The sequence below is a fragment of the Gallinula chloropus genome (genome assembly GCF_964237585.1).
Source record: "Gallinula chloropus genome assembly, chromosome: Z".
Classification (NCBI taxonomy): Eukaryota; Metazoa; Chordata; class Aves; order Gruiformes; family Rallidae; genus Gallinula; species Gallinula chloropus.
The window spans coordinates 45,175,656-45,200,239 of record NC_140089.1 but is presented as its reverse complement, the minus strand read 5'-3'; the positions used below and the strand labels follow the sequence as shown (position 1 = coordinate 45,200,239).

At 41.6% G+C, this 24,584-nt stretch overlaps 1 protein-coding gene across 2 annotated transcripts in view; it reads right to left on the bottom strand.

Moving 5' to 3' along the window:
* The window catches only part of DAPK1 (death associated protein kinase 1), a gene marked incomplete at both ends in the record, with an annotated part of 94,254 nt that overhangs the window by 49,019 nt on the left and 20,651 nt on the right, over positions 1 to 24,584 (bottom strand). For both annotated transcript variants that reach the window (XM_084277979.1, XM_084277980.1), the window contains one exon: positions 3,540 to 3,761. In XM_084277979.1, the coding sequence (XP_084134105.1) occupies positions 3,540 to 3,761 (222 nt within the window). The remainder of the gene's footprint in view (positions 1 to 3,539; positions 3,762 to 24,584) is intronic.

Sequence of the window (24,584 nt, the reverse complement as noted above, 5' to 3'; positions counted from 1 at the left end):
TGGTTATCTATCTGTGGGCCTGCTATTTAGGATTTTGGAAGTCAAAAGGTGGTACAACATCTACAAATTAGCAGATCAGGGCTTGTCTACCTGCTGCTACATCCCAATAAGCACCAAAGACTCAATCCTCCTCTCAAAATTCAGTACAAGGCCACTAGAGAACAGCTTTGGTTTGAATTACAGGCAAAATTAACAAAAACCATCAAGCTATTTCTATTAAAAGACAACTAAAGAGTAAAGAAACTCTGTGGAGACTTCATGCTTCTCTGGAAGCCAAGCTATTATAAATGTACCAAGTTACATTCATTCCTCAATTAAGATAGAAGAGGAATTTAAAGAGTTCATCCTTATTAACTCTTATTTGGAAAGCAGTTCTGCAGAGAAGGACCTGAAGTCCTGGTGGACAGCAAGCTCTCCAGGAGCCAGCAGTGTGCCCTCATGGCCAAGAAAGCCAATGGTATCCTGGGGTGCATTAAGAAGAGTGTGGTCAGCAGATCAAAGGGAGTCAACCTTGACCTCTACTCTGCCTTGGTGAGGCTGTGTCTGGAGTGCTGTGTCCAGCTCTGGGCTCCCCAGTTCATGAAAGGCAGGGAACTACTGCAGAAAATGCAGCCAAGGGTTGCAGAGATGATGATGGAACTGGAGCACCTCGTTTGAGGAAAGGCTGAGAGCTGGGTCTGTTCAATCTGGGTTAATAGAAGACTAAGAAGGCATCTCATCAACACTTACAAATATCGTTCCCAAGAGGATGGGGCCAGGGCCTTTTCAATGGTGTCCAGTGACTGGACAAGGGGAGATGGGCACAAACAGGAACACAGGGAGTTCCATTTGAACATGAGAAAAAACTTTCTCACTCTGAAGGTGACACAGCACTGGAACAGGCTGCCCAGAGACATAGTGGACTCTCCTTCTCCAGAGATACTCAAACCTGCCTGGATGCGATCTCATGCAACTTGCTTTGGGTGACCCTGCTTTATCATGAGGGTTGGACTAGATGATCTCCAGAGGTCCCTTCCAATCCATAGCATTCAGTGATTTACTCTACAATAAGTAACTCTTTTATATACATGGATCCATCATCCTCTCCTTGCTCTGATCTGTTTTGCTTAATATTATGAAAGTACCAATAAGGGGGCAACTGTTTGATACACTGGGATGTACAAGACTAAATTTTAAAAAAGTATACAGGAACAAACTTGTTTTAGAAAGCAAAAAACCTAGTATTTAATGCACAATCACCTCTACATTAATGCCAATCCTTTATTTCTGAGTTAAGACTGTCAAAGCTTTCTTCTCCTTTTCTGAGTCTTAAAACCAGATATTCATGACTCAGAACTATGCTGCAAGACCTAATGGTGTTAAATTAAGACTTCCAGTTCACAAATGAAGGCATTAGTTTTAGAGAGACAAGTATGAGTAACTATCTCCATCCATAGCTTCCCAGTGAAAACAGCCAGCTATTGCTATCAAACTGTTTTAAAAGGTGAGACTGTCTGTGTTACTTTTGAGCATTCTAAGGAACAGTACACTATATAATTTAGGGTAAGGATGTTTATTCTTTGCAGTTGCACCCAGAAGCCATAACTACGGCTCTATAAAGCACAACATACTGAGTATATTTTGTAGGTCTGCACACCAAATTAAGACCTAAGAAAGCAGAAAGAAAAACAAAACAGAAGACGCAGAGATTACAAATCCAGGCTAGTAAAAGGCCAACAAAGTAGGTGCAAAATGTGCTCAAGGAAATAAAATAATTATCACTGTGCAACAGAGGCATTTCTGTGAAGTCTGGTAAACTGATGACTTCTGCAGTTGCAATTGCTCAGTATTACTAACATATAATAGAGACAAGTTGCTGCAGCTGGACAGAAAAAAGGTACTATAAAGTTCTGACTAATTCAATTCTTTCTGTAAAATTATGTGAGAAAAAAATATTATCATTTTTAGATAGAGGAGAAAGAGACAGTATCTTCCAGTCCTTATGTAATATGCACAATATTCCTTACAAGATGGTTTAAGACTCCACTGAGTAGGAATTTCAAAGGTTATTTCCAAACTGAGACCTGCCACTAAGTAAGACCTAGAAATCTATAAAGATGCCAGATTTCTCTAAATATAACAAAAGACTGTAACAAAATAAGGGTTCCTTATTTCAGGAAAGTAACCTACCAAAAGAAACACTTAAAACCTTTAATTTCTGAAACTTAAAATCAAAGGCTTCATTGAAGGATTCAGCGGTCACACACATGCAGTAGGCATTATGACAGAAATACTCTTATTTCACAGGGGATGATAATTTTTTTTTACTTCATAGAGGATAATAATATAGCTTTTTTTTTTTTTTAAATACTTGCTTAAATTATCAAAAGGTGACAAACTAATGCAAATGTATACTTCTGAACAAAAAAAAAACCCCAACCCTGATGACAAATGTTACAGTGAACAGTCACATGCTGGGCTGGAGATATGTAAGTATTTTCTAACATAACAAAGCAGTATCACCTGTGTATAAACTACAGAAAAAAAATGAAACACCAAAAGCTACTTCCCAGTTTTCTATTTAAATCTATACTGTAAATTTACACATATGTTACTGAAGGCATGCAACATTAAAAGCTTCCTTTGCTAGGCAAGTAGAAATATAATTTACAAAGCTAATAAACAGAAAGACATAGCCTATGTAAGAAAAATTACATGAACTGCCAAGGAAAAGACACTAGCACTGCTCAAGACTCTGGGACCAAATCATTTGCTTGCACAAAGTACTTATTCTAAAGCACATGTAACAGATACAGAGCAAGTGTAACAGTAATACAGTATCAGGGAGGCAAACAATGTAAAGACATGCACATCCCACCAGCAGACACTGCCTATCTGTAACGGATGAATAATGCTTGACTTCTAAACTTGCAATCTTTGAGGAACTTGAAGCCAGTCTTGAAACAATGCAGAAGTGTTCTCTGCTGACATATTTACCATAATCCATTAGCAATAACTTCAGATGAAAAATGGGAACTAAAACAAGGATATGAAAGTTCAGTTTATGTTTCAGCGGGACAGAACTGGGAAAATTCTGTTCTCTGTTATGAGGGTTAAAATAAAAAGAGAAAAAACACTTTCAATGATGCTACTTTACACTAACATAAACCACAGTAAAATTTGCTAACTTAACCTCCACTTGGAATCTCTATTCCCTCTACTTCTATTTTCAAATCAATTTATTTATCTCTAGGCTATTCTTCTGGATCCCTAACATCAACAACGGTTAAAGGAATAAGCAGAAAAAAAATCCTAAATACCTTGGTTTGTTTTGGGTTTTTTTTCAATCCTTGTAGTGCTTTTACAGTGAAAAAACGTGTAAAAGTAAAGAAACTACAACTCTTGACTTTAAAATAAAGGTTTCTCTGGCAATTATCCATCCTGTTTCAGAGCACAAAAGGAACATCCATTGAATAACCACAATTCTCAGAGAAACCATCTATTTAAAAAGAACCCCCAAATATTCTGTTACTTCTCCCTAGGTCTCTAGAGATACTTACAGTTCCAGAATAAGAATGACATCAGTTTTGTTCTCATAAACATCATGCAGTGTGATCACATTCGGGTGTCGAATCTCCTTCAGGATGCCGACTTCTCGCTCGATGTCCTCCCGGCTCACGCCGCGCCGACTGGATTTCGTTCTCCGTTTCTTGATGAATTTTGCTGCAAACTGCTGACCAGTGCTTTTTTCACGGCATTTTTTCACTACAGCAAACTGCCCACTGGGAATGAAAAAAAAAAAAAGAGTGGATAGGAAAAAAAAAAAGGAAAGAATGAAGATGAGTGTTTGGTTCAAGGGAGTTTGTAGTTGAATAGCCTCTATATACAGCTGTACCTCCAAATTACCAACTCGACTGAGGTATATTACTTGTTAGGAAATGTAGAACATAGGTCAAGAATCACAGATTCACAGAATCATAGGTGTTGGAAGGGACCTCGAGAGATCATCGGGTCCAACCCCCCTGCAAAGCAGCTCCCCAGCTCATATTGCAGAGAGGTGTCCAGATGGGTCTTGAATATCTCCAGAGAAGGAGACTCCACCACCTCCCTGGGCAGCCTGTCCCAGGGCTCTGTCACCCTCACTGTGAAAATTTCTTCTGCATGTCGGTGCGGAACTTCCTGTGCTCCAACTTGCAGCCATTGCCCCTTGTCCTGTCTCCACAGACCACTGAAAAGGGGCTGGCCATTTCCCCCTGTGTCCCACACTTGAGATATTCATAAACATTAATAAGGTCCCCCCTCAGTCTTCTTTTGTCTAGACTGAACAGTCCCAGCTCACTCAGCCTTTCCTCACAGGGGAGATGCTCCAGGCCCATAATCATCTTCGTAGCCCTTCTCTGGACTCTCTCCAGGAGATCCCTGTCCTTTTTATACCAGGGAGCCCAGAACTGGACACAATACTCCAGGTGGGGCCTGATCCGAGCAGAATAGAGGGGGAGGATCACCTCCTTCGACCTGCTGGCCACACTCCTCCAGATGCACCCCAGGATCCCATTGGCTCTCTTAGCCACCAGGGCACACTGCTGGCTCATGGCCAACCTGTCATCAACCAGGACCCCCAGGTCCTTCTCCACAGAGCTCTTCTCCAGCAGCTCAACCCCCAGCCTGTACTGATACAGACAGTTATTCCTTCCCAGGAATCTCATCTGGTTTCTCCCTGCCCAGCTCTCCAGCCTGTCCAGGTCTCACTGGATGGCAGCGCAGTGTCCTGCATGTCAGCCACTCTTACATCACACATACATACACATATACCCATATATTTCAGCATATTTGTAAGTAAAAAACAACCCTGTGTAGACCACTGGATTTGTGATACGTATCAGGGATTACCAGGGAAAAGTAAGATGTTTTGGATGTCTCCTTCTTCATGCATGCTGATTATTTTTTTTGTTCTGTGATAGTGACAGTCTTTAGTTTCTTCCAATCTGCGTGATCTATTAATATTCAACTTTATTCTATCCTCAAGTTTGATTTTATTTTTAAAGCCTATAAAACACCACTTATGTTTCAGGATACTGCTTTTGGTTTTGACTTCAAAAGCACTGACTAAATACATTAATATCAAGAATTACAGTTATTGTAACACCTTGCTAAGCAGGCAGAGTTTGAAGGCAAGAAAATTGCTGAAGGAAAACCTGCGATCATGTAACAAAATAGAAGAAACTCCAGCAAGCTGCTGACCCCAACACATTATCACTGATGCATAAAGCTTGTTGCTGCTAGATTTACACACTAACTCAGTTCAGACGTATCCAGGAATGTAATGCTGAGTAAAAGCAAAGAACAGGATTTCTCATACTGCTGAGTTTTCCTTTTGAGCTTTCTTAATCTGTTGCTGAGGATTCCCTAGCGATTTCACTCTTGGCTTTATTTCACTGTATGAAGAAATCACAGAATTACAGCATGATACCAACGAGAAACTTTTCTGTAGGTAGCCTATCCTGTCAACTGAAGAGCTGGTGTGACTTAGAACAGCAGTTAAATCAAAGCTAAACCTAGATGCAGGCATATATAATTCCACCCAGTACCCAGAAGAGGAGCTAGCATGCATTAGTGGTCAATTAATTACAACTGACAGAGATCTCTAGGAAGATGCATCACCCACATATCACATAACAAGAAGTGCCAAGTGGAAATCACCCAAAGCCATACACCTCATGCATGAACTCAATGCACCATACTTCTTTATTACTGAAGAATGAGCATGTGCCAGATACACTGACAAAGTGATTAAGCAATTAAGGAATGCATGACAGATAGAAAATAGAAGATGATAGCCAATCAGAGACAGTTTAATGAAATAAATGAAGATAATGAAATGCTGTAAGGGAAAAAATCACAGTCATTATTTTTTTAATTTAGAGAGCTGATTAGATGAGAATACTTTATGCTGCTGGAGCACCACTCCCACCATTACTATGCTGATCCCATACAGAACTCTGAGTGATAAATTGGAACTGGGACATGTGGTTGGGCAAGGCTAGATGACTGTCAAGGCAGGGCAGAGATGGATCCTGTGTGCAGGTGCTTTTTGCCACCAAGCAAAGGGAGCAAGAAGACAAAAGAAACTCTGCAGACATAAAGGCCAGTGAAGAAGCAGAGGAGGACATGGTGGTCCAGGTGCCAGGGAGAGTGATTCCCTGCAGCCCACAGAGAAGACCATGGTGGAGCAAGTTGCCCTGCCGCAGCCCATGGAAGATTATGGGAAGCAGAGATCCTACCTACAGTCTGTGGAAAGACCACAAGCTGGAGCAGGTGGAGACATATGGAAGATGCCGTGACCCACACTGGAGCAAGCTGAACCTGTAGCCCGAGAAGAAAGGGAGAAGGAGGGTGAGGGAGGGAGAGGGAGGAGAGAGATACCCACACTGGAGCAGGTTTGCTGTGGGGGAACTTGTGACCCCATGGGGGACCAGGCTGGAGCAATGTGAGCCTGAGAGACATGCTATGATTGATGACTGCACCCCGTAGAAGTGACCCATGCTGGGGCAGCTGGGGAAGAGCTGAAGCCCCATGGGAAAGGCCTCATGCTGGAGAAGTTTGTGGAGGACTGTCTCCCATGGATGGGACCCCACACTGGTGCAGAGGAATAGTGTGAGGAACGCCCTCCCCCACTACAGCCTGGTGCCCCCCTGGGGGGAAAATGGCAGAAATCATGACTAAAGTTAAGTTCACAAAGAAGGGAGGGGTGGAGGAAGGTGCTTTAAGATCTGGTTGTACTTCTCATTATCCCTCTCTGGTTTCAGTGGGTGGACGTGTAGTGTAATAAATAAAAAATAAACAACTAAGTTTTATTTATCCTTAGCCTGGCATAGTGAAGCATACACTTAGGCATTTGTACTGCTACAGTACAAAAAAGCAGTGATACTCTCACTTTCTCCCTCGCAACATGAGCATCTCCAAAATGATATTTAGCTTCATTTACAAAGCAGTCAGCTTTGCAGAAAGTTGGGGAGTAGACAAATGTAGGCATCATCACAACTCTGAACAGCTACTCAAGCTCAAGGACCAGAAGGAGGTAAAAAGGCACTGCTTGCTTTTTGGCCACCTGGCTGGCCTTGAGGTTAGAAGACTAAACTTCCTGATAGAGGAAGAAAAGTATTTCTACTTGCAATTCAATCCGTAGGCTTGAATGCTATGTGGCTAACCCCTTTCCTATTGATGCTTACTTTCTCAGTCTGGCAACAGTTACTGCTTCATTTAAAAAACAAAACAAAAACAAAAACCCACCATGGAAAACCAAACAAACTGACAACAGAAACCCCAAAACCCAATCCAAACAAACAAAAACCAACCAAAAAAACCCATCCAAAAGACTGAAAATTACTGCTAGTATCAGCTCTGGAGAGGATGAGACTGAAGAGTAAGTCTGTAGTACATCAACATATAATACATTTTGATATCCAAGAAGATTTAACTATAGAAATTGACTATAATTTAGAGTTACCTATGTTTCACTTGCAAACTATTTATCATTGACTCCTGGAAAGTTAAGGTATTTGAAGAGAGTTACACATTTTGGGCTTCTTTCCAAGCAAGCAAAAAAAAAAAAACCCAACAAAAAAACCCCAACATGGACTGGCTGTGAACCTCTAAGCTAAAGAAAGACCATTTTTCCACAGTCTTGCTCATATTTGACCTACACTGTTAGCCAAAGCCTCTTCATGCTTCTGATGCCTTTAAGACTAAGACTGTTAAATCTTATTTTAGCAACAGGTCAACATTATGACATTACAGCATGAAGCTGATCTACTGAAACAACAGGGACCAGGTAAAGACAAGTAGGTCTCTCCCTCTTCCAAGTTATATAATGTTCTTTTTTTGGTCTTCTTTCTTTTTTCTCCAACTACAACCACCTGCTTGAAGGATATCCTGAGCTACCACAATTCAATATGAAAGTATTATCATAAGATCAATACATTGCTTAACACCATGACTTCATAAATTAGTCCCATCCACATTTTATTAGGATGTCAGGCTCCAGATATCTGTGACATTACTCAAGACTGCAAAAAAGTAATCAACTAACAGGTATCTAGAATAAATCACCTCCTCACTGTTGCTGTTGTGGTATTCAGCACATAACCCCACAATTAGCTGTTTGTTATTAAATGCTGTTCATGCAGATCACACTTAGGCTGCAATCAAAAGGGCTATTTCATGGGATTCCTAAGCCACACAACTTTAACTCCCTCTAAACCTCTGTTTTAAAAGCAGAGGAGAGGTCCAGGTCAATGTATATTTACTGGCCATTAACCTGTAGAATCAGAGCGACAATCTGTTGTAAGTCAGCTCTGTATAGGCTAACACATTCACATCCAGTAATATTCTCCCACAGATCCTAGTTTCACATCCAGTGTATGTTTGTACAGTGTCTTCAAAGCCAGAAGAGCCCTTTAATTTTTTTAAGTCCCCTTGTTTCTGCAGGTTTGATTTGAAGTGGGTGGGGTCAAAAAATGATTGCCATTTTAGGAGACAATTACACTGAAAAAAAACCCCGAAAGAAAATCACAAACTCACAGTTAATAAAATGTCTGACACAGTTTTTTTCCATGGGTCAGAATCAGGTTAAACAGTGAAGCAGGCTGACAGCTTGATGTGAGAACAAATACTCATGCTAATAACAGTAATTTGTTTTGTGATCTTGTAATTCTTACTCAACCAGCAGTTAATTACTATCCTAAATCAACTCTTTTCAGGACACTTGGCATGGTATCTCCACATCCAGTGTTTTTTCAGACTCACTTCAGAACAAGTACTTATCCCATTACCTGATCATTACATTTCTCCATCTTCTTTACATCGTAAGATGACATACATTTCCCCTTGTCATCAATAAATACGTAATGCCTGCAAGTGTTACGCGCAGCGGTGACGGAGTTGCCAAGGAAGTGCCTATACTTTATTGGTCCTGGCTTAGCAGGATCACAAATCACCTACTCATCAGCATGAATTATGGACGGTTTTAACTGCAGAGACACATTTTTTTTGTTTTCTCCCTTTGATTCTAAAAGTTCTTCCCAGAAGGATGATCGCAGTAATTCAAGGTGGCAGACACCCTGTGTTCCTCCCCACTCCTAGCCTTCTGCACCAGCTCTTCCCTGCTAGATCCTTCCACAAGGAGTAAACCTTTGCACCAAGAACCCTCCAAAAGAGGTCCAACCAGGACACCAAAATGTTCTAGTAGCCCCCAGGGAACACCTGTCTATTCTTCACTGCCTCCGCAGTGCAAGCATGGGGGAATTCTCCACTCACAAACTCCTGAGGACTGTATGCAAGAAAGTTTCATGAGAGCAGTGCACAGGAGTAAGGAAAAGGTGTTATGCTGACAGTGGAGCAGTAAGATGTCCTGGGATGTTTCTGCCACTTAGGCACATTTTTTCCTGCTTTAAAAATTTGTTTTTCAACACTCAGCTCTGAAAACGTGCTGTATTAAGATCCAACTGTCTTTATGATTTGTTTGCCTGCCTTCCTTTTTCAAATGACACTAATCCAGCAGAAAGAGACTTACATAACACTATTAGATTAGCTCATGAAAGCAACTGCAGTTCAACCATAGAGCCATTTGTTTTCCCCAGTAGGACAGTCACTAGCACTCTCTGGACATCTTTGCCTTTCTCCGAGTTCTGCAGCATGGAAGGCCAATGAAGGTGGTTTCCTCCCACAGCAGCGTCTCAGCCTCAGTCAGCTCCATCAGTCATCACCACCAACCATGTACCACCACTGCCTCTCATCAAGCACAACTGAGCTGCTTCTGTTAATAAGGCTGTGTATTGGCCTTGCATGGCAAGGTTTCAGTACCTGGGAGGCTACAGGGATGGCTTTTATGAGAAGATTGACAGAAGCTTTCTGTATGTCAGAGACAATGTCAGCCAGCTCCAAGACAGACCCACCACTGGTGAAGGCTGAACCTATCAGCAACAGTGGTAGTGCCTCTGGGATAATGCAGTTAAGAAGCAGGGAAAAAAACACCAGGTCCAATCGCAGCCAGGGATAGGCAAGACAATATGTGTGAGACAGAGCCCTGCTGACACCAAGGCCAGTCAGTGAAGGAATGGGGAGGAGGTGCACTGGAGCAGTCATTCTCCCTACATCCCATGGAGAAGACCATGGTGGGGCAGGCCATTCCCTAGCAGCCCATGGAGGATGAAGGTGGAGCAGATATCTACCTGCAGCCCATGGAAGACCCCATACCAGAACGTGTGACTACACCTGAGAGCCCATGCTGGAAGCAGGCTGCTGGCAAAACCTGGACCCATGGAGACAGTAGCCCAAGCTGGAACAGGTTTGCTCGCAGAACCAGCTCTGGTGGGAGTGACCCCATGCTGGAGCAGAGGAAGAGTGTGAACAGCACTCCTTGAGGAGTAAGGAGTAGCAGAATCAATGTGTGAAGAACTGGTCACAACCTCGCTTCCCCATCTCCCTGTGCTGCTAGGTGGGGGTAAGAGGGAGCAAAAACTGGGAGTAAAGTTAAACCTGGGAAGAAGGGAGGGATGGGGAGAAGGTGTTTGTTAAGATTTTTTAATTTTGCATTATCCTAATATGATTTGATTCATAATAAAGTAATTTCCCCAAGTCAAGTACATGTTGCCTGTAATAGTAACTGCTAAATGATCTCTCCCTGTTCTTGCTGCTACCCACGGCCTTTCATTAGATTTTCTCTGCCCTTAGGAGGGCAGTGACAGAGTTGCCTTGGTGGCCATCTGGCCTCTAGCCAGGGTCAACCCACTGCAGCAGGTTAATTGTCAAAAACTCTCCAATGAGGCAGCAGTACTTCACTGCTATTTCCAAAGGAAAGAAAGGCTTCCCCACTAACTGTGAAGGGGTTATAGATACATTAAGTCCCTCTCCACCTTTCAAATCAAGCAAAACAATCTTTTTTCCATTCACAGTTCCAATGCCAAACTGGAAGCAACCTCTTCCCCTCCTTCTTCTCTTGCTCTTTATGGTCTTGCAAAAGAGGGTAAACTCTGTGGCACTCGAGAGCCTCTCTGGCATGTATAGTGCCTACAGTGCCTGGGCTGAGGATCACCAGCACAAAGCATTACACTTACCCCACTGAGCAGACAGCTATTGTCAGTGTTAACAGGGCAGGGTAAGCCATGGTTAATAGCGCACTCCAAGCAGATGTGAGTAGGAAGTGATGGTGTTTCACGTGCACCAAGCTCAAAACCAAGCCAGCTTTAGTGCTAGCTACCAGCAATTAGGCCCACAAACCACAAAACCTCATTGATCACAACAGATAAGACACCTTCGGATACCTTGTTTTGGAGTATCTTGCCATGTGGACATTTAAACTGTGCATGCACATCTTTCACCCCCCAGAAGGCTGTTAGGGAACCAAAGGGCTCTTTCCCCAATTCGTGTTTTTGATGTTGCAGCCAATCAAACTGTACAGGTAGGCAGGGAATGAAGACATGACCGACCAACAAGCTCATACCATGTTTGTTTAGGATATTAGTTGGAAATACTTCTACAGTGCTTAAAATTGTTTTGCCCCTTCAGTTGCCCTGCAATGTTTAATTCTCTAGCACAGAAACGGAGAGAATGCTGAAGGGATTGTTTAGCTGCAAACCCTCCAAGTACTGCAGAGCTTTGCAAAGAAATGCAAAAACACTGTGAAGATGAAAATATCACAGAACAGCTACATGTGAAGGTGTGAAGGATACATGGATCCTGAAGAGATGATTAGACTATTCATACTTCCTTTTAAAAAATAAACAAACAGTGCTGATAAAACAGTTTTCAATATAAGCAATAAATCTATACTTCAAATGCTAACACAGACTTACATCTCAACCTTCCAGTACTGAAAGAGGGCCTACAGCAAAGATGGAGAGAGCAGAGACTGTTTATCAGGGACTGCAGTGATAAGACAAGGTGTAATGGGTTTAAACTAAAAGAGGGGAGGTTTAGGTTAGATATTAGGAAAAAATTCTTCCCTGTTGAGGGTGGTGAGGCACTGGCACAGCTTGTCCTTTCCAACCCAAAACAATCTATGCTTCTACGAGCTGTCTGCCTTGTGTCCGTGGTGGAGAAATGCATTTTCTCAGTCCACTGCCAGTCTAACCAGCAGTACTTGACCGCTCTGTAACATGAAGGGGGGGGGGTTTGATCCGATGATCTCTTGAGGTCCCTTCCAACCCCTACAATTCTATGATTCTATGAAGGAGCACCACCTAACTAGTCAGAAGGAGAAAGAGCTGCAAGCACCTGAAGCCTACTGATGACTGTAAAAATGTTTCAGCTCCACATCAACATTTGTTTTAGGAAAGGGCACATTTGCTGTAGCACAGTAGAAGTAGCAGCTTTGGGAGACACAAAATAAAAGGGAAGCTGAAGCAGCAGGGGGGAAATCAGGAAGACTTATAAAGCAAAGACAAACAAATGTACTAACAACTGGTATTTCTTAACTGCTGAGTTCCTTGTTATGCATAGATGTGCTTATTGTTAACTCTGTAACTGTATCAAACTCCCTTTTCTGATTTCTGAGTTGGTAATTTGACACCAAAAGAAGTACTGTGATCCCAATATAATGGTCCAAGGTATGCGATGAAGTTTGTTGATACCTTGAAATATTTCATGTATTTTACCAAAATAGCCAAAGTATAAAAGGGACTTCTTCCTTTATGTGGTATTTTAAGCAAAAAACCGAAACAACACTAAAGCCCACAGCTTTCAAAATACTGTGTTATTACTCTCTGAAACACTTCTGGTTAGAATAAACCACAGTTACCAGATACCATTTTTCATCTGTATAAATAAATAAAAACCTCTGCTGTACTAGCTATTCAACTCAGTTTAAACAGTGTAACATCTTAATGAAACCAACAGAAAGAGAGCACTCTGATAGAATCTGCTATAGGTACTGTGACAAGATGAGGCAGTCACAACTTCAGGTTTCAAACACTGAAAGAAGTAGGCATGCTAAGTTAGCTTTTTAAGCACACTCACAGACTAAATTATGTACCATAACTTTGTACAACTCATCAGGTTGCAGGATGGAGCAGGAAGTGAAGAACCACAGAAGTAAGGAATTTGCCCTATCCATTCTTTTCTTCAACATTTTACAAGCTCATGCCTCATATTTTCATGTTTCGGTTGTTTTAAAAACAACTCATCACGCATTTCAGCTTATTTATATCCTGCAGAAACCCTCCTAAGCTGTCAGCCTCAGCACATCACAGTGATGAAGCTGGAGGTCTCTGCTGCTCTGTTGCTGTCTGCAATGTCATTAGTCTGCTAATGGACTTCTCTAGATGTTTACTAAGCTTACAGAAAAGTGATTTTTCAGTCTCTTTACTTCTCAGAAACCAGCAGAAGCCACCAATCCTAAGGGAGGACATAATAGCATGATAAGTACCTTTATCTATGACAGAGCACAATAAAGATATCACGTTGTTTACTGTTCATTATTATTTTTTATGTGCTTTATATTGCTCTGAGTTGTGTGGGAAAAAAAAATAGAAAAATTGTTTACATGGGATGATGGATTAAAAGGAAGAGAGGGAGAAATGTGGAAATACAGAAGACTACTTCTGTAGTACATGCATGTATATCAAGTACTGAATATAAGACTATACTATGCTAGTTAGTGTCTTCAAGACATCAGTTTATCTTAGTATTACTTTGCTTTCTGGACCATACATTGAAAAAGGCAAGTGATGAATTGTGTGACTGACACTGTCAAGGCTCACAATGCAGGCTGTTATCCCTGTGCAGATTTGGTCAAGATCACATCTCACTGAACACAGCTCCCCAGAATAGTAATTACTGTTAAGTACAAGCAGATTGATCAGATGGCTCTGATTGATGGCAACAAAAGATAAAGACAATGAGCTAAATTTGGCATATTTTAAAGTGTGTTTTTACCCATGTGCTGAAAGAAAGACCAAGAACACCAGTACACCTCCCTGAGCTTTTCCCCAACATCTTCACCTAAAGGAAAGGGGCTGACCTGCTTTAGTATTTTCTCATTCTACTCAGAGAACTACTGCAAAGTTTTCCCAACGTAGTTAATGTAAAACAAGTTAAACTGCTGGAGCGTGCACGCACACACACACACCTGGGCATACATTTGCAGAGCTGAAAAGCACTTATTGACTAGTACAGTGAGTCATGCAGGGATGATGAGAAGTAGATCCTAAGTACCAGCAATTTGACAGTAAAATTCAACTGCACATGACTAAAGAATTGTTCACATTTAGAAACAAGAAGTTTAGGGAAAAAATGTAAGCTCGTGATGATTAGTCTTAGTTTTCTGAAGTGGAACTGGGACGAGTTAAAAAAAATCCAGCTCCTGTTTCCATGCGATACATGTAAATGCTTTAGCTGGCTCTCTGTGTACATAGGCCAGTATCTCTATATACACTATTGTAAAAACATGATACAAACATACGACTGCATGATATTTTGTTTATAGTTCGTTTTACAGACACAACACTGTTAGTGTGGCTAGATACTTGGTATATACTATGTTTGTAAGCAGTAACTGAGTTACTGTCCTTGAAAAGGGTTTTAATTAGATACATGGCACCTTGAAAAAGAAATTTAGAAGAGTCAAAAAGCCTGCAACATTTGCATCCTGCTGATGTACTTTGCCTGAAGGCTAACTCACAGCCCTTGCCAAGCATGGCTGCTATGTAAGCAAATGAGAGTTTAGTCCTCTTTTACCTGCAGAGAGTGCCTTCACATATTTTTCCCTTTAAGGAAGGCTTTGTTGCAAGTCACAGCTCTAAACTGAACAGGGTTTCAGCATGCAAAATGTGTTCTGGCTGGGCAAGGCAGGATCTCCCCTCAAAGGTGCAAATACGTCAGCTCTGCACAACCCCCGAGCGCTGGCAACAGGACCTCGGAGTGGGAGGAAGAGTGATAGTGAAAAGTGAAAAAGCAGAAGTTAGGAGATGCTGGATCATATCATCCAATGTGGAAACCACTACGAAAACACCTGGAAAAAAACCCAGCAGTGCAGGTTTTGTTTGAACAAGTCATTTGTATCGTCCTTATGCAGTTCACCTCCTTGATAGATGTGACTGCACTGGGACTTACTTCACAACTTTAAAGGGATGTTTAGATACTCAAGCCACAATGCATCATATTAAATGACAGGAAAATGTAAATGGTGTTCAAGAACATATTAATTACCCAAAATAAAGGCAGATATATTAAACTATAACTAAGCATTAAAACAGGAACATATACAACAAATTTAATGGGAACAAATCTCAGGAAGAACTTCACCTCTAAAGACTTAATCTGCATGGAGCACAAATTTACTCTAAAGATCCCATTGGTCTTAGTTCAAAATAACGAGGAATAAGAATATGGGAGTTATAGTGAAGAATCAAAAAGTCCATAAAAACCAAATACAAGTCCTCTGTATATACAATACAGAATGTTCACCAAACATTTATTACCTTGACTGAACTTCCACACAAAGCATGCAATTGTGAGTCACTGTCAAGGCTTATCAATGAATTTCATCATTGTTTAAAAAGAATAAATAACAAAGTTTACTTAGGACTTGAAATAAGAGTTAGTATCCATAAACTCAGATTGGCAGCTAACAACTCAACAGTGTAAGGGAGATTTCAGCAAGTCCTTCAAAAGCTGACTGCTTGGAATAAAATGCTTTGCAATAAAGATGCTTCTCAAAGTTTCTGAACAGGGCCTTAAGCTTAACCTCTGAAGCTGCCTATGTCCTTTGTTTACATATCCTTCATTAGTCTGAAATTCAGCTTAGTATTTTTACTGATCTTCCACCTTTAAAGAAAGAAAAATTTCCCATGAATCAATTTCCCTCAATTTAGATACATGTAACATGAATTTAAGCTCTATTTTCCTAAACAGTCTTCAAATTTCTTATGGCATTAAAAGTAACCCATATAATTTTCCTTTTCATAGGCAATAAGTATTTACACAATTCACATGCAAAGTAAGTGTAAAAATAGCCACATGGAATTATTACTTTATGATCAAGACATGATACAAACCAACCTCATACAAAACATCATGCAAACATGTAATACCTAATACTGATGGATACCTCAGAAGATTTAAGCATTCACCCAGAAGTCTTCAAACTATTTATCCGGGTACCATTTCTCTTTTCAGCACGGATACGACAGGATCATTTTGAGAAACACTTGGAAGGTTCCAGGAAATAGTTCCCACCTGTTAAATTTAATACTGCTATTTACACTTTGCTTTCCAGCAAAGACCTCTGAATAAAATGTTTTACTGCTTTAAACATACAGCTGCAATTGTCCCATGAGTTTACTCCACCTCCTGACTGGAAATAATGGCAGGGGCAACAAAACTGTCAAGTCCAAGATTTAAGAGAGTTTGGAACATGGCATCTCTTTCTAATCCCATTCCTTTCCTTTCTCCCACCCCAATCATGAACTGACCTCCTGGTTACAACGCATCACAAATGGGACTTGCTGTCACCAGGCCGCACTGCGGCGATGTGGTGAGACATTGTGCAATGTGCACCACTCATTTTCTGTATCACAAAACTCTTAACTAAGGAAGACTACCAGCAGTACAAACGAAACACCGCTTACTAGCCTTCTGCCTTTTTTGAAACACTGAGTTTTGAACAAGCTGCATGGCTTCACAGGTTGCTGTTCATCCCTGGTCACGGCCTTCAGCCCTCTTCACCCCGTTCACAGCACCCGTAGTGAAACTGAAAGGTTTCCTTCTCATTCTTTTCACAACTGCCAGCCCACTGTATTTTCCTTGCTAAGCCCTCTCAACTTCAGGCTTTTAGGATCTCCACCTTCGCCTCCAACCCTAGCACTATCAGCTATCCATCTCTCTTGTACTGGATCTGGGCATTTAAGCCATGGGATGCAAACCTTGAGAAAAAAGAAGATAAAGAATTTACAAATTCCTCTCTGTCACTTTTCCCTGTGCTTACACACTCAGTGACTCCAGGGGGATGGCCAGTTAGTTGGGTCTCTTCCTGATGCACAATTAAAGAAATGAATCAGCACTCCCACAGTGTGTCTCTTAGGAGCGATGGCCTTCTCCAAATCACCCTCTTACTGCACATACTAAGAAGCACACTGTTTCCTGCCAACTTGCCTAGCATACTTCTGCAATAAAATAGCAAAGAATGTTAAAAAAAAAAAAAAAAACCTGCATAAAAAAACCCCACCCCAAACCCAAAACAAACACACCCTAAGAATTATGCTTCCTTTCTGGATCAAGCAGAGTGCAGCACCCCAAACATGGCATCCACATTTTCCCAGCACCTTAAACACCCAGTAGAGCTCATTGATTAGAGAGAAACAATTAGTCTGAACCTATTAAGTTCTCAGCTATGGATACATGGATCAGGTGGACTCATACCACATTCAAGTAAAAACACACAGTTTTAATAAAATTCTTTAATTGCTTAATTCCTTAAATAAAGGAATACTAAACTGTAAGTTAGTAATTCAAAGCTTCTACATGCCTCATTTAAAAAAATACCATTCCTCTCTTTCTTCTAGAGTGCTGAATAACACTTGTAACAAGTGTTTTAAAGAATAAATAAAAATACGTATGCACAATATCTAAATTTACCATAACAGCATTGGTAAAAGGATTAATCTACAAATCCTGCTGCATAACCGACATCAGCTTAAGAATCTGCCTGCCTTTCCCACTCCCTCCCCCCATATTCTCCCCTCCTCCCCACCTCATATGCACATAAAAAAATTGTGTTCCTTTAGCAAGTTTTCCAGTAGGAACTTCTTGGACCTTGCTCAGCTTGTTTTTGGGCCCCAGCCAGTCCATTTTAAAGTGCTGCCCCATTTAAAGTACAAACCATCCAAATTTCCTGTATTTGCCAAGATGTTTTCCTTCCAGGAATTCTGTTATGCATGAAGTTTCACATCGCTCTTCTAATTCCAATTCACTATTCTTCCAAAGATGCAAACATAGTTTCTACTGGTTTGCTTTTAGGATTTTTAGCTCCTTTCTCTTCCATTATTTTACATATTGGTATCCACAGTCTCACCATAACAAGACTAAAGGGATAATTATCCAAAACTACAAGAATTTTTTTTTTTTTTTTTTGCTTAATACATATAAGCTCTAACTTATGTAATCTAAGTAATTTTTTTAAAAGTTACTCCAAAGACAGAAAGGGCTGGGGCATTTGTTCCCATCTGAGTTCACAGTAGAGATGTAATAACTATAGGGAGAGGAAGACAGAAATTGACAAACTTTTTTTTTAAAAAAAAAAACATTTTTGCCCACATCCCCACAACTCTCTAACTCCCTTCTTTCCAGGGGCAAACAGACCCTGTGACCTAGAAAAACTCAATCTGCGCTTTTTTATGCTGAAGGATAAAATCGTTGGGAAATGCTGAATATCACTGGTATTGGTTTTACATGAAAATACTTCATTTTAGGGCTCTGTGCTACAACAATCACAATGTACTTGTGAAAGTACTGGATGAAAAAAACCACTGGTGCCAAGATCAGCCACTTTGGTCCTTTCATTAATAACACAGTGTTCTCATCCTTTGGTAGGATCTGAAAGTGCTGTTGTGCAGCACTACAGAGATGCCAAATTTGGAGCATGACTGCTGAATGATTACGTAGGCTCAGGTTAAGCCCGCATTTTATCCACGAGTGCTCCTTGTGGAACAAGAATGAGGCTTCCAGTTAGACTTCCAGAAGGAATTTGAGGAGGGGAAAATGTCAAGCCTTTGGAGGGGTGAGCGCCCAACTGTTTCAGAACCAAAAAAATGGGAAATAACAGCAGATTACTGAAAATTAAAATGCTTGCATCAAATTAATAATAAGTGCATCTTCATTTTATTCACCAACTGGCTCTCTTTAATTGTTTGAAATAAAATAATACCACGATAGACATCCCCTTGGTATTCCACCCATTTGTGTTCGAGATTCTTAATAGTGCCCACTTCCTCTCAAATAGGATCTAATTTTCCTTGCGCAGTTTTTAACGTGCTTTAGGACTGTAAGCACTTATTTTGACCCACCACGAAAATGCCAGCAATATGCATTTGGTTAAGAGCATTAAAAGCTTCATCTTTCTGTGTTAGTGCTGTTAGGCAGAGAATACCATAAACATTTTTCTATATTTATAAGCAGTTGAGTTCATCTTTGGTGGCAGAGAAATGGATTAGGTGTTTTCTAGAGATGTCATCATGTTCTGGCTTTATACTTTATCTAAAACTAAATCATTGTCAATAACGCATGTTTTTCCAAAGGCTCCAAGTCTGTATTTTACTCAGTGTAGGTAGAATTACTGTGCCTTAAGAAATGTTAGCAGGGATCCATATTTAAAGTAATTTGAACAAAAGGATCTCTGAATACAGGAGCACTCTGCAACATCCAGAACGTACCTGATTCCATGATACAGGATTCAGACATTTATACTTCCAATATTAATACAACCTTCTTAAGGGCTCAGTTCTTTCAGTGGCAAGTAGTGCCTTATTTTCACTCCCATTTGTACTTGGGATGAAATATTAGTCTACTGCATAGCTCCTAGGCTTACACTTGCTAGAGAAAACAACTTGCTTGTGCACAACAGGACCAGGGCTGTGCTGCAGGCAGCATGTGTGCAGGCACCCGGCTGCCTGAAGCATCATCTTTCCCTTGGTGATCTGCTGTGGGCATGGAATGCCTCCTCTACCCCAGCAAGCGCATGTCAGGCACAGAAACTCTCTCCTGTACGCTCTGACCTACCACACCTCCACTTCTTATGTGAACAGTTTGTATTTTGAAGCTGTTCAAAACCCACATGTGTATCTCAGTGGCCTCTATGGAAGCTATGAAAACTACTACATTGATGGGAAGGTCAATGACTGTTGTAAACAGCACACATGCTTTCATTAATACAAGCAATATGTTCAGTGAATATCAACACTGAGAATAAGCACAGTAAAAAAAAAAAAAAAAGTGGCAGGTCCATATCAGCATTACTAAAAAGAGTAGTTTCCTAAAATTCAGCTTCTGTGCCAAAACAGAAAGCCTTTTTCTAAGCTTGGTTTTGACTAACAGGATCCCAGGAGATTTGTCATTCTAAACAGTTGTGTATTTATAATCACTAGCACTGCATTTGAGAAGTTTCACTTTCTACAGTAATTCAGCCAGTCTACAAAAGACTTGCACGGATCAATTCCAGCTTTCAGCGCTGCTGCAGCTCTTTCTCCTCCGATTAAGAGTTAGACATCAGGATAAAAAAAAATGCAGTCACATGGACATCAGCATAACAGTCACTGCAAACTGCAATGGAAATCCTTTCTTCCCTTCTCACAAGGGCTGTGAGCAAAGGACTGCACAAACTACAGGCAGCATTTTTTGTAATTATGGTCTTAATCAAGGGGCACTTCTGTAGACTTCTGTGCTGCAGAACTGGAAACTGTCATACATAACCTGGCCTTGGCCCCCTCCACCCTCTTGCTTTGTGTGGTATGGATATGCAATACACCAGAGATCAAACAAATGGGATAACTTGGCGACACTGTGTTATGAGACAAAGTGTGTTTCAACACAGCTTCAAATTAAAGCACGCATTTTTGGATTCACAGATGACAATGTAAATAGAGCTTTAACAGGAATGATGTTTAGAAAACCTGGTATTCTCCAGTTAAGAGCTGGGAAACGAGGGCAGTAACCCTACAGAGAGCAGTATCTGGGCCCATCCCTCTGCCATGCTCTGGTTGAGCAAGCTGAGGATCTGTGATCCTTCCCCATTGCTACTGCCAGCAGTACGCTCCCTAGATTCAGTTCCTCATCTTCCCTCTACTGGGGGCTTCCCTGCATCCCAGTTGAGGATGGGCAGGGCCCTGGAAAAAAGCAGAACCAGTTGCCCAGCAGCATTTCAGTGTTCACAAACAACTTTCTTCGCATATAACTTCCCCCTCCACCCTTCAACAAGTATTTTACTTCACCCCTTTGCTGTCATGGCTTCCTCAAAAATAATAAATTTATTTCCTAAACGCGTTAACTATTTATGTAATAGATATCAGAGGCTTAGGGAGGACTACTCTTGCCACTGTGGAAGGGTACAAAGGACTTTTGGTTGACTAACTCTGCACTGACATTCCCTCTTTGGAAAGTTTGGCTCAGATCTTTCTGTATTACATTGTATTCTGATTTTTTAAAAGTTGCTCACACTTGGCAGCCTGCCTTATGATATTTGTTCTAGTTCCTATACACTTCTGCCCACAGAAATGACAGAAGATCCTAAAGTATTTAACTTCACAAGCCACACGCTACTTTGATCTTTGATTTTCTAGATACAGATGTCTCAAGTAAAGACTTCTAATATTTAACAGCACTAATTCCTTAGTTACTCTTGTTTCTATTGCCTTGTTGACAAAGGTGTATTCCCTGAAGAAACAGACAGAAATTATTTAAGCTCCAGCAGTGCAAGCAAAGCTGCATCTAATTTTTGCTGCATTTTCTGTTACAAATGTAGTTCACGGAGGCATTTTATTTTGGCCTCAAGAACATAAATTGCATTTATGCATTCCCTTCCTTTTTCTGTCATAAAGAAGCTTTCACTCGCATGAGTTAACTCTACTTTTACCTGGAGCAAGATTTCTCTTAGCAGGGCCTGCTATTGTTTCTTTCACAGAAGCAGGAATCTCTTAACAAAAACCGTGATGTCGGATGCGACCATGTGCCTCTCAACAGCTTTCAGTCTGCACCTCCTGTGCCAGTGAAATGGGAAGCAGCCTGCTTTTCCTACTGCCTGCCACCAGCCTTTCAGCTCAATACAAATTGTCTCAGGGAGGCCAGCACAATGTGCTCTCCCCCAGTGTCATGCTTCATTTTCTTCTTTTTCATGTTAAAGTGTCACACAAAGAAAAATCGCTCTGATGGGGGGTTTCTCTCAGCTCTTTACACAGAGGGGGGGAAAAAAAAGTCAATGAGGAACTACAAGAGAGCAAGAGATCAGCCTGGTAGTGCATTTGCCACAAATGACCTTGCAGAATAGTTTGATGAAGAACAACAGATTTTAATTGTCCCTTTCCATTCTGGGGAAAGGTCTTTTAAGAAGGACTTATTGTACTTAGTAAGAAAACCTGTGCAGCCAGAGGCAATGTCTGGCAAGCACACGTGTTTTCTTGCTTCACCTCCCATAAGCAAGGGACTCACGCCCAGCCAGAGACACTCATGGTGGCTGCTCCTCCAGAGGTCAGAGCTTGAACGCAGCTCTGTGAAGCTGGGGGACAGCCCAGCATTTTGTGGGATGGCTCCCTCCTTTATCCATGGCATCTCATTAACCTGACTCAAGGCCACTTCATGGTTCTGCTTCAGGTCTGAGCAAAACCTCCCCTTTCGAAACGGAGTCCCGCTCTCCCTCTTCTCTGTGGTGCTTCTGAAATGATCGTGGCTGCTATGTACCAAAACACTAGGTGCCAGAAAACGCTGGCCCTTTTTTGGTGTTGATCAGTGTTGCAGTTTTGTGTAGCTGTGCTGCTGAGACGGTTTCTGTAAGCAGCAGGTACAGTTTTCTGCCAGCTTCAAAAGTGAGAACATCGGGCAGTTCAAGGCCGATAGACAGTCACAGCACCTCTGAGAATCACATACAACCACCAAAATTGGGAACTGGTGGGGCTTGCATCACCCTGGAGCAGGGAGAGTCCATACTCAGATGGGGCTGGTGCCATCTTTGAATCACAATCCAGGGTCTAGTTGGCCAGAGGCAAGTGTCCAGCAGGCACTGCCATCCCTGTGACACCATGGTCCTCGGCACCAGGGCAGCACCTATCTCCCTCAGTGGGGGGAATGTCTCTATCACTATGTATTTCAAAGCTGTGGGACCAAAACCCCAGTTACCCAAATAAGCAAGCCTGGATCTCCAAAACACCTTTGCTTTTTCCACTGCCCTTGCCTGTCTCGTGCTTGGAGACAAAGCACCCTGTGACATGACATGAAAGCAAGTGTGCTGGTGCACAAACAGCATCCTGGAGAGACCTGCAGTAAAAACCATTTCGTGACAGCAACCTGTGGGTCTCATCCACTGTGACCAGCTGTGAGCAACTCATGTGGCACACTCCTCAGCAGTCACAAAAAAATTAATAGAAGTCACTTGTGATCTTGATAGCCTTCCCAGAAAATATGGTGGCACCTGAGCTTGCATCTGCAGAGCAACAGTCACATGTCAAAGTCACTCTTCCATCACAGGTCAGATGTTTCTTTCATTCAAAGCAAGAGCTGCTTTGGACTCACTGCATCGTCACGGCTGAATGCCAACAATGTGCCAGAAGGAAAAAGAGTTTTAGAAAACAAACCCACCAAAAAATATTTGCCAGAGTGTCACTGGCTGGTTTGGCTTGGAAGGGACCTTTCAAGGACCATCTAGTTCCAACCCCACCTGCCATGGGCTGCCCAATGCCCTATCCAATCTGCCGTAAGTGGAGATGTGCTGGGTCACTAAAGAGTGACAGATCCCTCCCTATTTCCTACAGTGACGCTAGTGAAATTTCTCTAGCAATTAATGAGTTCCCACAGGTGTTACTCCCAGTGTAACCATAAGACTATCGAGCTGGCAGAAACATCGCTGAAGTGATAGTGTGTTGGTGGTGACAGAGACAGGGAGCAGAGCTCAGTTGCCACAGCATGCAGTTCCTACAGCAGGGCTGGCAGTGAAAAATCAACCTGTATGCCTGACATGGAAATCTGTCACAGAGTAAGCAATCCCAAAACACCTTCTCGTCTGAATCCCTACAGTCACACCTGAATTGCTTTCTGTTTTCCTGGCAACAACAGCAGACAAACCAGTGAGCTTCTGCCCTTTTCAACACCTCTCAAGCTTAAATTTACTGTTATTCTCAATGCACTCACTATATACAACTGTAAGTATTTACTGCTCTTTTTGAAAGCTTTCTTGAAGCACAGAAATCAGCTTTTTCTGATGGCAAAGGGATTTTTTTTATTTTTTTTATTTTTTTTTTAATCTCAAGCTTTGTCTCAAAGAAAATTTGAGTAAACAAGCTGAAATCCTGACAGGTGCTTGGGTTGTTCAAGCACCCGTGAGGTAGTGAACAGAGTAAGCACAGGCACTGCTGCAAGGAGCCAGGCACAACCTTTGTCAGGGATGCAGGTATAAAATGTCTTCACAGCAAGTAGTAACACCTCCCAACTAAGGTTCCACAAAAATCCATGCCCTTTTGGAAGATGTAACACGGCAGCAGCTGCACAGGAGAAAGAAAAGTTACTCTGCAGCTGTAAAACAACACAAACGTGGTGCTAGAAGATGAGGCACTACCAGTGATAGGAATGTGGTAAGATGAAACTAGATAGCTCAACGGCTTGGAGTGGCACCCAAATGAAAGATAAGGTGATCTGCACCGAGCAGGCTGCAGAAGCTACCGCAGCACTACCGAAGCACAAACACAGCCTTCTCGTGACCGCAAGCACTGTGAGCACAACCGACACCGCCCTCTTCCAAAGACATTACAGAAAAACCATAACCATGTGCAAAACAGGCCACCACACAGCTTTTTTCTAGCCACACGTGATTTTTCATGCTGTAATGCTCAAGCTCTTCTGCGCACCACATGACT